The sequence below is a fragment of the Pundamilia nyererei genome, unplaced genomic scaffold (genome assembly GCF_000239375.1).
Source record: "Pundamilia nyererei isolate P.nyererei 1_Seehausen unplaced genomic scaffold, PunNye1.0 scaffold00041, whole genome shotgun sequence".
NCBI lineage: Eukaryota > Metazoa > Chordata > Actinopteri > Cichliformes > Cichlidae > Pundamilia > Pundamilia nyererei.
The window spans coordinates 3,522,150-3,539,383 of record NW_005187442.1 but is presented as its reverse complement, the minus strand read 5'-3'; the positions used below and the strand labels follow the sequence as shown (position 1 = coordinate 3,539,383).

General features: G+C 38.8%; 1 protein-coding gene across 1 annotated transcript in view; it reads left to right on the top strand.

Moving 5' to 3' along the window:
• Positions 1-17,234, top strand: part of ptprk (protein tyrosine phosphatase receptor type K) — a 106,512-nt gene that overhangs the window by 42,874 nt on the left and 46,404 nt on the right. Inside the window, exons 3-9 of the mRNA XM_013910339.1 lie at positions 922-1,044; positions 7,145-7,305; positions 8,554-8,605; positions 8,704-8,762; positions 13,662-13,743; positions 15,187-15,302; positions 16,223-16,396. Of these exons, the coding sequence (XP_013765793.1) occupies positions 922-1,044; positions 7,145-7,305; positions 8,554-8,605; positions 8,704-8,762; positions 13,662-13,743; positions 15,187-15,302; positions 16,223-16,396 (767 nt within the window). The remainder of the gene's footprint in view (positions 1-921; positions 1,045-7,144; positions 7,306-8,553; positions 8,606-8,703; positions 8,763-13,661; positions 13,744-15,186; positions 15,303-16,222; positions 16,397-17,234) is intronic.

The following is a 17,234-nucleotide window of genomic DNA, read 5'->3' as shown; positions in this document are numbered from 1 at the left end:
GTATTTATTTTGTAGTATAGCGATTTGAATATAAATATGCTATTATACTTCATGAAATTGAGGTTTTAAAATAAGGTTAAATCTTGCCAAAACAAAGTCATTGTCAAGTGATAATCAAGGCAAACAGTGGCTGCTTTTTATAAATGATATTTAAGATCTTTTTAAATGCTACAGTATTTGTTTCCGAGCGCCTACTAACATTTTAATTACAAACAGTTTCGTTTCATCATACGTTAACGTGAATATAGATGTCTAACTGTAATGAATGTATTGTGATTTCATTTTTCATAGTAGACTTTATCCATCTCAACAGTGGGAAATAAAAAAGGGCACAAAGGACACGTCTCTGTGACCACTAACTACCAGAGACTTGAATCAGATGGCATTTTGGCTTTTCTTAGCCACGTCTCTTCTGGCCATTTTATTAACACAAGCTGCGCATAACTGCTAGGCCAATGAATCAGATAGCAAGTAGTAGCCTGAATGCTGTTCCTATCAGCAATATAGCCAGAACAAACTGCATATCATTTTAAGTTGATTGGTTCAGTTAGCTGTCAGGGACAAGTGATGTCTATCTGTGTTAGAGCAACTTCCTGTTTAGGCGGAGCCAGAGGCGGTCAGCTCACACATGGTTGTCCCAAGGCTGTGGTGATGGGCTCAGATGATCAGCTGAAGGCTCTGCTGGCTGAGTCAGAGGTGATCCTAAGTGGCCCTGAGTGATAAGTGTCGGAGCTCAGACTTTGGTGGTTTTTTAATGAGCTGAGACAACCGCACACATATAAAAAAGCACAAAAGAAAGGTTTGAAACATGACTCAAAGTCAAGTTTAAAAAAATGTGTTCGCTTACTCAGTCAAGGCAACAAACTTCATCTTTGTCTTTTTGTAAATTTAACTACGTTTTGTTGTTTCTCTTTTCTGCAGGAAGTTGTACATTTGATGAGGGCTTCTCTCAGTGTGACTACCAACAAGATCCTTACGATGACTTTGACTGGACGCACATCAACACCCAGGAATTGCCATATGTCTCACCACACCTGCCACAAGGTGAAGTCAAATTCCTTTCCCCTCATGTTTGTCATCTCCTACTTCATCACCTCAAAGTGTGGAAAGCAGCTTATTGTTTAATGCAGTTTGAAGTGCTTGAGCTCTTTTTCGAGTTTCACCATTTTTTAGATGTAATTTCTTCTTATTACTGCAGCACATTTATTATGCAGGATTATTACTGCTCTGCTATATCCCAACTATATCAGTCAACTTCTGATAATCACATCGTGTATATACTGAACTATGAACAGCGGTTTGCAACTTTTGGTTGGTTTTTTTTTGGTTGCTTTCCCCTAAACAATGTTTCACTGAGTTGTTAACAGCTACATTTTTTGTCTAATTTTCCCAGGTGGTTTCATTTAAACAACTATACAAGCCTAATTCTGATGCAGAATTACCCAATATTTCAAAAAAGCAAAAATAATTTTGCAGAGCAGCTTTTTCCCCTCTCAATTAATCATTCCATGAGCCTGCAGATGTAGTTTGCTCCCTTTTGGAGGGGGTCAGCCCCTAGGCTGGGAATAACTGGACTAAATGACCGAAGCGTATGCAGTATAAAACTAGCTCTACCTCGGGCAGCTGCCGCAGCAAAATGCTTCTTACATATTGATGCATCGGTGTTCTGCAGATCACACACTTTCATTTTGATGCTTTAAGTTTATTTTGCTGATAATACTAGTTTTGTACTCTGGCTGAAGTAGGAGCTGATTGACTGACTTTTACTTTAATGGAATATGTATATATCACTGTACAAGTTCTTGGTGCTTTTTCCTCTCCTCTCCTCTCCTCTCCTCTCTAATCAGTTGTTTTTTTTCTTCATGATGATGATGAAGGGGAAATTAAATCTTTCTGCCTCAGGGCTGAGGGTCTAATTAACAGAATATGAGGTCATTAATCAATGGCAGGGAACAGGGAAGGTTGCCTGCTTTACAATGTTAAAACCAAAATGTTATAACAGTAACCAGCTATGCAATGTTGAAATGGTAACTAGCTTTACAAAAAACCACAGAGTAAGAATGTCAAGTGGAAGTATGAACCTAACCACATTAAGGAAACTGTGTTGCAGTGTAGCACCACAAACATAGTTTGCTTCTCAGCATTGTTTCTCCTTTCCTTTCCTTTCCTTTTCTTTTTGATCTCATGTTACCTTGATTCTTTTCACCCTCTTCTCTTACCACTTCTTTCCTCTGACCTCTCCTCTTCCTCTGTTGTGGAAGATTAGGATTTTGTTTCCATGACAATGCAGTGCTGTTATTTATCTCTCAGACTTATCTTCATGACAACCCCGGCTCGCTGACATTTAGAGAAAGGTTCATTTAAAAGCCGACTTTTTACAATTTTCACACACAAAGACCCACTTTGTGTGTCGTGCATGTGTGGTCTTGCATATAATTAAGCACTGACACAAGAGTGTGGTGCCCAGTGGTACAAAGCCAAAGTCTATCATTTAGCATTATTAATACCAAGTGGTGTCACTGTGCTGAGAGGGCAGCGTTGGCAGCCTGAAGAGGTTAAATACCTTGCCTAAGAGTGCAGAGGTAATGGCTGCAATTAACATAGCATTAATGGCTGTTGAAGCTAGTGGAACGAGCAGGGGCATGGGGATGGCAGAGCAGGTTAATGGTTTGGAGATGTTGGTTGCTAAAGGGGAGGTTCAGAGCCTTGCCTAAAGGTATGGGAGCATGAACTGACATTTGATGTGTTAATAATGCCAGTGGGGTGTGGAACAGTGGTGCAGTGGATGGAAAACGAGGTTGCTAGAGGGGATTACAGATGCAGCACTTGGCTAGATTTCTTTTTGGAAGGAGTTAAGGGAAATGGGTGAGGGGTTGAGTTGGTTGCTTAAGTGCCATGCCCAGGGAAACTTTAGTAATGTCTATTATTAGAATAGTTTTCTCAAGCTATCCTAGCCACCAGTAATTTAATACTCTGGTCTGGCTAACTACAATCTCCCTGAGGGCATGGCTTGATTTAAGAGGAGTGGCATTAAAGTCTTTTGGGTTCTGACCCCTGAAAACAAAGGAATACCAATCCCATTGTTTGGGGAGTTGTTAAGAGCTCCCAAAGAGCTTTGGGAGTGACTTTTTTCACTGATTAGTACATCAGGGGGTTTATTTTGTCAAAGGTAAGGGCAGAATAAAAGGAGTCATCTACTAGGGGAGTTACACAGAATCCTTTTAGAGTTATAGCAGTGACAAAAATGATACTTTTGTTCCTTATAACCCACAATGATTTGTGCCAGTTGCTAATCACCATTTGTGCTTATGGCAGTACTGACATTGCAGGGACAGTTTGGCAGTGTTTGTAATAAGAGATAAAACTCTTCTATGTAATGTCTCCGGGGGTCACTGTTGGCACTAGTCACCATGGCAGGGTCTACAAGCTACTCTGGCAATGTGCATCGTGCCAGTTGAACATTCATGGGCAGGGGCCCTGTGGCTCAGTGGACTAAAGCAGATACTCTTGACTCATAATGTTGTCAGCCAGTACCACTCAAAACCTATTTGGCATGCCATTCTCTCCATGTCTCTCATGTTTATCAGTGTGTGCTATCTAATAAGGAGGGGAGGCATTTAAAATGCACCAAAGCTGGTCTCATGTGCACTAAATGTTTTAATAATGATCAAATAATGAAGAAGGCAGCAACACCGTTATAAAATACTTAAAATTACCAATAAATCCAACCTTTATGACACAGTTCCTACAAGACGTGAGTGTTAACCTTCACAAAAGCAGTATGCAGTTTAATTAAAAATTATAACAATATGGGGACATTTTTAAAGCAACAAATTAAGATAGAAGTGCTAATTAAATTTCAGAATTATAAGGCAATGCATAAGGTGTCAGTAAAATAATGAATTATAGTCAGAAAAGGGAGTGGAAATGTAATTTCCACTGTTGCTTATATGTATAGAAAACTGAGCATGGCCTCTGGAGATGCAAGCTGTGTCTTGAAGTGAAAAGAAAAAATGAAATTAACTCCATGTTTGACTCCAGGCTACATAATCTGTAGTCTGTGCAGTGATCTTCCTTCCTATGAATGAAGAGCATGTGTTACTGTGGAAGGGTATTTGACATCTCACGCATCTTGATTGGCGCCTTAAAATGCTAAAAATGAAAATACCCCATTAGCTGTTATTCCAGCAGCTAGCTGTTATTGTTTTGCTGGAGAATACTGTCCCCAGTCTGCCCTGCTACTGTTGTTCTTGTTGCGACATATCTGGGGCTCAAGGCTATCACAGCGGTATTTTAGTCTCATCTTTAATTATCTTGTGTCATTACCCTTTTACCGGCCATTTTAGACTTTAGCCATTCAAAAGAATCAGCCATTTTAGAAACAAACCTCAAGTGTCAGATGTTCTTGGCATCATAAGGTGCTTGCTTAGCATGGGTGTAGCGGTGTAGCATCAGTTTTGTGTGCAGTGAGTCTTTCATTATTACTCATGTTTTCAAATGCAGCTTTTGTGCCAGGTTAGGTCTTGTCATTGTTCTGGTGTAATCGACTGATATTCATGTGGCTTCTAAAATATATGTTGGAATTATTTCAGTAAACAGACACTGTTGTCACATATTACTCAGCTGTTTTCAACCTATACTAAATCCTTTTCCTGTTATATTTTTGTAGCAAGCAGCGCTTTGATTAGCTGAAGTGCTAAAGGTTATATTTTGCAACGTTGTTTGTGTTGTGACATATCTGGGTCTCTGACTGATAGGAGTATTTTTAGCTGGCACATCATCTTGGCAGCCATCTTAAAGGCTCTTTTTTTCAAGTCACCATCTTAGCGTCAGTGGCACAAATGAAAAAAACAAAATAAAGGGAGTGATGTCCATTATATGTTCATTTTGCAGCAGATTTAGATAGAGAGGAAATCGGTGCCGGCCTTGTTTTGTTTCCAGTCTGATTGGCTGTAGTCCAGTTTGGCTGGAGTCATTTTGGGTTTTGTTTGTGACATTCAGAACCAAGAAGTGAGATTATTCTAATACCTGCATGGCAGAAAAAAGCGCAGAGATAAAAAGAAAAGAACAGCCAAAACGATAACTGGGGTACTGAGAAGCTGATGTGCATGTGTGTGCATGTGTGTGCATGTGCGCACACATGTCCGTGTCTCCACATGTTTGTGTGCATCCGTTCAAAGCCTGTTATGTTCTGCTCCATTCTGCAGAGAGATGTGTTTTCTCACAGTAGATTAGCTAAACAATAAGTGATAAGCGCTATTGTCTAGAAACCATTATATAGTACATATTATGTATAGTCTAATATGCAAATACAATTAACCAGGGGCATTTTATAGAATGTAGGGTTTTATCCAATTTGACTTTATTTAATTGTATTTAATTCTATACTGTCCTATTCTATTCTATTCTATTCTATTCTATTCTATTCTATTCTATTTAGGATTACATCTGCAAATGAATTAATTTCAATAGCCAAGAATTTCAAACCCAAAGATATCCAATTTATGATAATATACATTTGTCTTCATAGGTGATTAATAAGAATTGCATATTCAAAACAAATATAACAATATACGTTTCAAGGAATTAGACTTAATCGTTACCATGGGATCGTTTCTCTGAATTTGTGATGAGCTAATGTGAGATTGTGAGATTAAACATCATGCAGAGCAGGATCACATTTTATCATATTTCATTGCATCAACATCTGGTTCGGGTCTGAGCTGATTACTAGAACATCTGGAAGGACAGTTTGTCTGTCCTGTTGGTACAGCCAGATTATTCCCTTCAGTCAGCTGTAATGGTGTATCATGCTGTCATGGTATAGTACTCAGTAGGCTACCGAAGTACCTGAAGTATATTTATTCTTGGCTTGCTGATGTTGTAGAGAATGAAACATTTCTCCAGTGTGCCATTGTGTTAGCGTAACAAAAGTAACTGATTTGTGTGTGAATTCGGTGTTGAAGGGGCCAGAATAACGTAAACAACAGAAGTGGAAACAGAGAAGCATCGCCCAGAGAACTGCTAGGAAATCAAATCAACCACTAATCATGAAATCAGAGTGCGAAATCTATTGTGACAATTTGGAGGTTCCAGTTCCTCAAATGGGGATACAGCAGAGTTTGTTTCCTGCCATAAAAGCATTGTTTAGTCATTTATGTATATTAAAAAGTGGTGCATCATTTATCCATTCAACATTATGCACTCCACACTGTATATAAATGCCACTTGTTTTGCACATATTCAACTCTGTATATTTTATATATTTTCTTATTATTATTATTATTATTTTATTTTATTTATTTATTTTTTTTACTATTTAATTTGTAAAAATGTGTATACACACACACACACACACACACACGTAGGAAAATATTTAGTATACACATCCAGAAATGCATACACTATTATATATTGTACATATATTTATTAGTTTCAGGTTGGCCATTCTTGTATTTTGCTCGTTTGTGTTGTTGTGTTTGCACATCTCTGTTGCTTGTGGGGCTCGCACACAAGAATTTCACTCGCATGTGCTGTGCCAGTGTGCCTGCACATGTGATGTGACAATAAAAGTGATTTGATTTGATTTGATTTGATTCTTCTTCCAGGTATTGCTCTGGTTTCTTCTGAAGAAGCTGCAGACATTTAGTTTCCTCTTTATGCGTCATTCCAATTGTTGCACATCTTCCAATTATTATTATTTGTTTCCAACCTTGTGCCAGGTCACTTTTATAGACTTGCTCAGCTGCATGTACTGCTGCAGTTTCTCCGTTATTTCTAAAAGGACTGCTGAGTAGAAGGTAACAAACAAAAATCAGTGCAAAATATTATTTTAAAGTTTCTAAATACTTTAGACTGTTATAACCTTGTACAGAAGCGGTTGGATGCTCATGTAGATACATACAGCCCACTCTTTGGCAAATGCAGTCATAGTTTCACTGTCTACACACTAACTAGCCCCTCAGAGGGCATCCTTGCTAGTCTGTTCAAGCACTGAATTTTTGAAGGTATGTGTTGGCACAAGCACACGCAGCTGCAAACAAAATGAGCAATTCATTGGTCTTGATCCGGTCAGATTTAAAATTGCTGCATTGTTTGCTTTCCAACTGTGGTTAAAGTCCTATGTTTCTTTCCTTTCACGCAGGTTCCTACATGTATGTTGACGTCTCGCAGTATGATGTTGGAGAAAAAGCCAGGTTTCAGCTGCCAGTCATGAAGGAGAATGATACTCACTGTATCGACTTCAACTATCTCCTTAGTAGCCCCGATGGCTCCAGCCCTGGCACGCTCAACGTCCTGGTGAAGGTACTGAGATCCGATCTAGTAGAGTAGATTGGATATGTAGTAGTTAATTGTTTTAAGGGACCCCATGATGCTCATTCCCAACTACCTCTTATTATTTCTGAGCCAGTGCGACTTTGCATGATTCACAGTTTAAAATAATCCTTTTTTATCTTATACTGGGTCTTGGCGCAGCCCGTTGTTTTAGCTGGGATCTGAAACTATCTGAGCATTACTGGCCCTCATAATAAGTTTTAACGGCAGATGTGTACCTGAGAGAGCCCGTTGATGTTGTAAGCCCTCTCTGACATCATCCAGATATAAGAGTAAAAAATAAAGTGCTAGCAAAACTGCTAGTTTAAAGTAACTCAGGGACAGAGCTGTTAGCTCACATGGATTACCTGTACATATGGTGACATCATTATTTGCAACTTTGGCCATGTTTATGCCCAGCTATGTAGAGTTAATATGTGCCAGAAAACAGAAAAACATAGTAGACCTCAATTAACTGACGGTTATATTTATTTGGATTTTTCTAATTAGTAAACAAACCAGCTGAATCAAGACCAAATGTACACCTCCACCAGCCACTATACAGCAGTGTACATTCTCTGAGGCTACATATTATAGAGCCCAAGCTGGATTGCATTATTCTAAATTAATTAAAGGAGTTTGTTTGTCACAAAAGCAGATGGTGACCAAAGCCTCTCCATTTAAAACAAAACAGGACAGAAGAAAACAAAGCAAAAGAATACTAGATTTATTGGAAATTCTTGGTTTTAGTTTTATGAAACATCCCCGCAATTATTGCAGCTAGCATGCAATAGAGGCTGCTGATTGCCTTGCTTTAACCAACACTTTCATTTCACAATTAAACATGATTTTTAAAGCAACACACATGCAGTCTCACGTTTATTTCAAAATAACATTGTTATTTGTTTTATTTAAATAAAATGGAGAAGTACATTCACATATCTGGTGCTTTGACAGTCTATTCCACAGTTATTTCCATAACACCTCTGTCTCCTGATCCTATTCTTTTCTTTTTTCTGTGTGAATGTTCTTAGAAAACACATTAAGATTAGATTGTAGTTTCTTTGGAATTTCCTGGCTAGAGCCAGGTGAGCTGTAATAAACCAAGAAAAAGATGCCTGACTGGAATGTAAAAGGGGCCTCTGTGGATAAATCATGAATTGCAGTGCACTGCATGCTTATAGATTCATTTTTGTGTAAACTATTTTGTGACTGATTGTGGTTCTGTTTGATTTCTAGGTGAACAAGGGTCCCTTGGCTAACCCTATATGGAATGTGACGTCCTACACCGGTAAAGACTAGCTCACAGCAGTGCTTAATCTGATTCAATTCAGCGTTTATGCATTATTGCTTATAATGGCTTATTTTGACCCTGATGTCGTTGTCCAGGTAAAGAGTGGCTGAGAGCTGAACTTGCCGTTTCCACCTTCTGGCCTAATGAATATCAGGTAAATCGGTAAAATAACAAACAGCAACTACACAGTTAGAACATCCCACTATCATGCATAGTTCTTTACTTTCTGTCAAACTGATGTGAAAACGCAGATGTCACACAGACACACACAAATAAAGGCAAACACATACACGTGCTGTGAGGCAGGCAGCTGATTTATTTGTGTTGACTGAGGCTCAGGAGGTGGCGATTAGGCTAGAAAGACACTTAGAAAGACCAGCCGGGTGTGTGTTTATGTGTACACGTGTTTGCACGCATAGGGGTGTGTCGCCATGCTGGACACTGACATTGTTGTTATTGCCCTATGGTCTTGTTTATGTGTTTTTAATGAGCAGCTGTCTGACTTGACCCTGAACATGAGATTCACATAGGAAAATCTATTGCAGGAATATTGTTGTAGGTTGCATTATACTGATCTTATGTGCATATTTGTCTCTTCCTTTTTCTTAATTTATGTCAGTCAACTTGATCTGTGCGCGGTGGTTGGGTGGTGTTCAGACATGTGTGTACATTACAGGCTGAGCGTTGTAGCTCCATACACACACTGATCATGTTAACACACACAGCCAGAGGACTGTGTAATATTACTATAAAGCAAAGTGTAAGAACATCCTCCAAATGGCCCATCTGGAGCCCAGTCCCCCTCAGCGGAGATCACCAGCATGAAACTCGTGTGTCAACATGTTTTAATTGGAACATAATCATCCAGGTTTGCCAAGGATTATATAGGTTTTGAGGCTGGGAAACAGGTTATTGGATTTCAGAGTATGAAGCTATTTTATCATGTTGGAACATGTTTCTCTGTTAGCACTTTAGCTTCAGCTGTAATGAGACTCGTTTCACCAGGGGAAGACCTGTCGCATGCAACAACAGATGCACGTATGAAATGCAGACAAAGCCACATAGCACAGTTTAAGAAGACCTTGTAGTCCTCTTAAACATTTTGTCTTTCTTGGCTCTTTATTTCAACTGAAAACTTAACAATCTTAACCGTTTCTAGATCTCCACAATGCAGTGAAGAAAGAACTTTATATAAAGATAATAATATCTGGTGACAGTTTGATATCAGAGTAAAAATATATTCCAAGGATTGGTGGTTTAAGTGATGTGTTTTGTTTTTATTTATCTTTTTTTAAACGTGACAGTAAATCTTGAGTTTTGAGCTCTTGGTCAGACAAAACAAGATATTTTAAGACTCATTTTCTCACAGGAACTTAAATTACCTTATGCGTTAATTCATATGATATATATACAGAAACAGTGCCCAAACACAATTTACATTTATTAATCCTCGGGCTATAAGGTGACATGAAAATGTTCCTTACCTGCAGCTTTAACCTCCTAAGACCCAAACTCTTCCACAGCATGCATTTTTAATTTCTCTTTGATATTTGGGTATATTGGGGCCCAATGAATGTAAAAACAAAGAATTACCAGATTTTTTTTTACCTTATTTTTGTTTTTATGAAAAATCAGAGCCACATATGAGGATATTCGTTTAAAATTTTGATAGAACAGTAGCAGTATAATGTCCTCGTAAGTGGATATCAGGCCCTTGTAGAGCAAAATTGAGTATTTTGGTCTAAATAACCCAAAATGTGATGTCCACATATGTGGACGCCAGGTCCTAGGAGGTTAAACATGTTTGATTCAATGGCCATGCATGCATAAACTGTATCTGAGTGACATACTCTGGAGTAATGATGTAGGCTTTAACATTTCAGAAAGCAATAAACCTGCTCTACACTGATTGGATTGGTCAGATAGTGAGTGTTTGACCCCCTGTATGTATCAGAGGTGACCACAATCCAATATAAGAATATGAATTCAAATGGCTTTATGGTAGACAATTAACTTTTACAAGAAGGTAAAATGACTTGCACCCAAGCCACATGTCCCTGGGCATGATGAAAATCCTTTCAATACCACACTCATGAGTACACAAACATTAGCAGAGTGTAGATTTAAGACCAGCTCAAAAAATTGATTATAATCTTTGATTTGACTGCAGAGACTTGCTTCACTGCCAAAAGAGTTGGCCTGAGATTTGAAAATGTTTAAAAGTTTGATGTCAAGTTTCTTGCTTTTAAAGTTTCTAAATGCTAAAATTTAATTGGACACCAATGGGCAGACCTTGTGTACTCAGTCTTTCATTCTCTGTCAGGTTCAAACAAGTTCATAACCAAGATATAATTTGTTCAGCTAAATGTCCACAGACAAACCTCAGACTATACTGTGGGTTAGATTCCACTCACTGCAAATTCAGAAAGGTTGTTAAAGATTTTTTAATCTCACTTTTGAATGGCAGGCTGGTAAAGAGCCAGCCCTAAGCCACACATTTCATTTAAGTATTATGTCTATATTAAATAGATTTCCTTTAGGCTATGTAAGAAGAAAAAGTATTAAGATAATTTGAGAAGATTCATTTTATTCACTTTATTTGGGGAACATTCATTGCCCAGAGTGGTGACCCGAGTTCGTCCTCAATGACTTGAAGCATAAACATAAAACATTGGTTTATATGTTTTTATACATGCACCTACATGCAGGTGTATAGGAGGCAGGCAGACAGGAAAGCTTGGCAGACAGGAAAGACGGAGATGAAGGTATTAAAAGTCAGCTGATGTCTTTCTGCTGGGCTCCGCAGTGAGCTATGAGTGAAAGATGATAGGAGAGAGAGACAAGATAGATTGGTAGGGCAGGGAGACCGAGAGGGGGAGAGTGTGACAAGCAGGAGATGATAAGCTGTGGGTAAACAGTTCACGGCAGATTTCCTTTTACAGGTGATGAATGACAACAACTGCTCACTGCCTTGCTCTCTTTCTCCCTCTGCCTCTCTTTTTGATGGCTACCTCCTCTTTTCTCCTCCTGTCCCTTCTCTTCTGTTCATTAGGTGCTCCTTTCTAAATAAACACTGTTAGAAAACAGACAGCAAGCGAGAAATAGAGAAAGGGGGAAAAGGCTTGGGAAGGCTAACGTATGGACAAGGAGGAGGAAGTGAAGAAGAGAGAGATGACGATGAGGTGGATTTTCCTAATTCAGATCCTTAGTGAGCTGCAGGGAGGTTGAAGCACCTGTTGACTGTTATGACTCCACTTAAAATCTACAAATTTAGCTTGCCAGTGTTATTTAGTGTTAAGCAGGTAATTTGCCTACTCAGCCATGATTGCTTATTTCTTCCAAGCAATCATACTAACACATGAGAAATTAGTTCACGGCAAGAATGTCCACAGATTGTTTTTTTTATTTTCATCAGATTCATAATGGTCACCCAATATATTTTAAAGTTATATATACATGAAAATCGTAATGGGTAATCTATTTTGCCCAATTATCAGCTTACATTTAAATACTTTGTAAAGTCCTGGTGGATTAACAAACACTGTGCGTTTCCATTCCCCAAGGGAATCAAAACAAGTACGACAGGTTTGTTTTTCCAGTTCATCCGAGGCCATTCCCATAACGCTGAAACTTTCACTACCTTCACCAGGTCATGGTACTCAAATCACATTTTAGTTCTACCCTTAAGAATGAGCTGTTTCCAACTATCCAGCACTTTTAAGGCGGCCTATACCATGAAGTAATGGTTTTTTGGAAGCTTTTCTAGGGAAACTAAAAGTGCATTACATACATACTCGTTGATTAAACTCCTTTAAAAAAAACAAGCAGCAAAGGATTTTGGTCTTCCAGATTGGTTAGTCATAGCTTTTGGCATCACAGTCAAAATTGTTGCAAATATTACATAACGTTTAAAGTATTGTGGATCTTCCAACACTATGAAGAAAAAGGCTTAAATGGCTGATCGGGGAGCTGTTCATGCAGTAGAAAGGCAGCTAATGGCAGCCTCCCATGCCTCTAATGTGTGACTCTGTGTGTTTGAAGTATTTATCAATCATTGACCTGCTGGTAGCACAAAAATGAAATTAGGAATTATCCTGTGGGGAACATGGATGTCAGTACAATGGATTTACTGAATTTAACTCCCAAGGCCAACACTATTATCATAGCTAAAAGAAAATTGAATTTCATGTATTTATTTTGGGGGTTTTTTTTCATCCTTTGCTGAAGTTCTCATCATGTGTTACATGCACAGATGTTTGACAACATAAGGAAAACAGACAGATGTAGGAAAGGAAAGGAAAGCAAAAATAGGCATGAGGAAAAAAGAACAAACAGAGAGGTCATAGCCCTTTGCTATCTGACTTTCCACACTGGATTTCAGTATATACTATAATTTCTTTAGCAGCCATTTTTGTGTACCCAAAGAGATTACTATGATCCATAAGGAAGTATCTCATTTATCCTCCCTGCCGTGTTGGGCAGAATTTATAAATCCAGCGGCATTCAGGGTGGCGGTTTTGAATTTATCCAGTTTAAAGCACATCACCAGCTGCTGTCGGTGACTTTCAGCCTGCTTTAAGATTGAATTGTTCATATTCACAACAAATTGAAATGGCAATAGTCTCACTTTGCAGCTTCCACTGCACTTAGGATGCATCAAAACAATTTGTGATCTGGTAACAGTACTAAAGAGTTGATTTCGTAACCATAAGGGGCTTGTGATTTGCAAACAGAGCATTTGTACATTACTTTTCTCTCAGGCTTTGACTTTGTTTTTCCTGTTGTTGTATTTTCTGTTTTTGATACACGGTTTATGTGCACAAATTGTTACATTTGCAAATTCAACTTCTTCAAGGTTTCAAGCTCAAGCATTTTGTGTGCTACTTGTAAATGCTGTTGTCAGTAATTGTGCATGCTAATTGTATGAAAATTTATTAATTAGCACATTAAAAAGATGTTATTTCAGGATATCTTCATCTCAGTGTTAATATTAACTGTTTAAACTGCAATTGGGAGAGCAATAGGTAAATCTCCTCTATCTCTCTTCTCTTAGGTCATATTTGAAGCTGAGGTTTCGGACAGCAAAGCCGGCTTCATCGCCATAGACGACATTCAGGTGCTCAGCTACCCATGCGGTGAGTCATTAGCATGCCAGCAATTAGTCCTAGTTCGCTGGATAGACGCTGATAGCTTTGGCCACTAATTAGACTGTACCTGGGATGGTTTCTGTTGCACTTGAATGGGTAGATAAGTGGGAAGGTGACACAAGAGAGGAGGGATGTGGCAAGAGGAGAAAGGCAAGTCGTAGAGAAAAATGAGAGAAATAAAAAAAGGAGAGTGGAGGAAACACAGAGAGAAAGAGGGGAATAGGAGAGAGTGAAGCGGGAAATGAGACAGTATTAGGGCAATCATGGAGAGAGAAGATTCTGACCACTCAGCTCTTTCTCTTTAACCCACAAGCACACACAGATGCGTGCACACACACACAGAGTGAACAGTAGCTTTCTTGTCTCTGTACTGACAGGAAAGAGATGAGGGCTGCGATCCTTTTTAAATTCTCAGTACGTCTCAAGTCTTCCTCTCGTCTTTGCTTGAGTGTTTCCTTACCACTAGAGGCTAGAAAAAAAGTGTTGTGACGACAAACTGTTAACAGAAGGGTCGTCCGTTAATCTAAAGCCATAGGCATGTTCCTGGAGAGGCAACTATTACAGCTGTTTTTGTTATCTATCTAGCAGAAGCACTGAAATCTTCCAGGACAATTCTGTTTCTTAATGGATTCTATTGATTATAAGTCATAAAAATAAAGTGTCGTGAACCCTTGTAGAGTTTGTGGGGTCGTGGTGTCCCTGTGGTCCCTGTCTCTGTCACAAGTTGTCGATATGAGTCAGATACACATTTCTACACTTGGATGTGAAATCTTGTAAAATATGGGAGGGAAAAAAGGATCCCTGGTGTTTTAAAGGCAGAGCAGCGGGGCCCTTAATAGGAAGGAGCAAGTATTTAAAAAGGAATTAGTACTTAGTCTCCACAGTGGAAGCATTCATTCTCACAGCTGCATTTCTGGACACACGAGTTTGTGTGTGTGTGCACATGTTCACATGCGTGCATGTGTGAGCTTGTGTGTTTGTGAGCGTGTGTCCGTGTGTGTGTGTGTGTTTTCATTGACCATAGGAGCTGCTATCTATGATTGCAATCACATCCCCAGAATAAAGATGTCACGGCTGAACTGCATCTTCAGGGTCTAAAAAGGCTTACTTCATTATCTTAGCATGGTATTTAAGAACTGGAAGCTATGTCAAGTCACATGTAGTGAAGGTGGCATTATTGTTACCTGGCAATGGCAAGTCAGTACTGTGCTGTGGTCCAGTAAAACATAATAATGACAAAAATGAACATATTCCTCAGGGTGGCCCATCGTCCTGAAATGTATTGTGTGTTTGTGATAAGGTGACCGTTTTGTCACCTCATTTCCATTTTAAAGAGAGGAATAAAATCAAAACATTTTAAAGCACAAATACATATATCCTCGCTGTAAACCTAATCTGATTCGCCTCTTTGTTTGACCTCATTTCCTGCAGATAAATCGCCTCATTTCCTGCGCCTTGGGGATGTGGAGGTGAACGCTGGACAAAATGCCACTTTTCAGTGTATCGCCACGGGGCGAGACACCTCGAACAATAAACTCTGGCTACAGGTACAACCAAGAAAACATTTGCAAAACGTGTGTGGTGTGCTGTTATTACACCAACAAGTTCTACAAGGCATTTGTAGCAAGACCAGATCTAAACGATTAATTATGATTATGGGGTTATTTAACTAGCAGTATTTAAATTGCAATAATATTCGCAGCCTTTCAAGTCCAGATCCAAAAACAGCCTGTTTTGTCACATCTAACAGTGGTATTCATTTTAGTGTACCCAAATACAACATTATTGAATGGATTTCATTTATTTACTTATTTATTTTTACAGAATATGACAGTTAAAAACATATTTAAGAAAGTCAACTTTAAAGCCAGAAAGGCTTGATAAGTTAAGAGAAAATTTATACCACTGGACTCAACTAAGAGCATGTTTTCTGTAATTGGGACAGACTTTCCCTTCATTATATGACTCTCTGTCTTCATAAAGTTGCAGTACAAATGAAAATGAGCAAGGCCTTGCTAAATCTGTCATTGCATTCTTGTGCTGATTAATGCGAGCAGTTCCTTGTAAAATAATATAAATATGCAGTATATAGCTTTATTTACTTAACAACACAAAGAGTGTACTGAATGTGACACCCTTAGGACTTGTATGTCCAATTATAAAGTGTCAACTGCGCAAACACACAAGTACACACTCACGCAGTCACAGTCACACTGACTGACTTCAGGCCATACATCTAGCAGCTAACATGATTAAGAGTTTAATAGCTGCTGATTTCATTATGGTTCTATTGTAGTCATGACCTTCAAACCTGCTGTCAGCGAAGCAGAGGGGGATGAGAGTGTGTACACACACGAGTGTGTGCGCACGTGTCTGTGGTCAGTGCTGGCTGACCTTGAGCAAGGCATTTAACCCTTCATACCCGCTGCAACACCTGATCTGTCTGTCTGTGTGTGTTTGTCTGTAGAGGAGAAATGGAGAAGATATTCCAGTGGCTCTGACCAAAAACATCAACCACAGACGGTTTGCTGCCTCCTTCCACCTCAAAGAAGTCACTAATCAAGATCAAGATCTGTATCGCTGTGTCACCCAGTCAGAGCGCGGCTCTGGGGTGTCCAACTTTGCTGCGCTTATCGTCAGAGGTGAGGATTTTGAAAAACATTTTCAAGGTTATTTAATAGATTTTCTGTCAACTTCTTTGCTGCTTTTTAAAAAATCTGATAGTAGTATATTTATATATATAAGCTTTTTTGAAGAATTCTTGGACGTACAATGAAAGTTCCCAATGTATTAAATTTTAATACAGTGTGTCAACAAAGTCAGACAGAAGTAAACAAAATCAGGATTCACAGGAGCTTGATCCATTTATCAAATTTGTTAGCTTAAATCACAGCTGCCAATAGCATATTTTATCATTAGCTAAGTAATTAAGTTTAATTCAGTGATGTTAATTTGGACAGTCAACAGTGACTCCAGTGCAGCACGAAGTAAATAACGAGTGATTTTGGACTAAAGCTTCATTTAAGGGCAAAATATTTAGTTCATGATGTTGCCCCTTATGAAAATTAATAGTCCAGCCCTGATATAGAGGATGTCTTATCATATGAAAGAGTGATTTAATAATAGACTAACTCTGTAATTAAAAGGTTAATGCTGAGTTACATCCTACGTGCTTCCATGTACCCTGGCTAGCTGTTTTCTTGACCTCTCTGTGTGTTTGTGTGTTTTTTTTGTTATGATCAACTTTGTGTTTCACTGTGACTGACTGATAAAATGAAAGTCACAATATAGGCTAATGAAGGAGGGTATGTAGATCTATGTGTGCTACGCTTGTGTTTGAATGTGGGTGCAAATGCTCCGTCTGTGTGTGTAGATGCTTATATGAGGATGAGATAGCTCAATTGTTGTCTATGCCAGCATGGGCGTGCTGTGTCTGAGTGTACGCGAATGGAATCTGTGTATTTGTGTGAGTGTGTGTG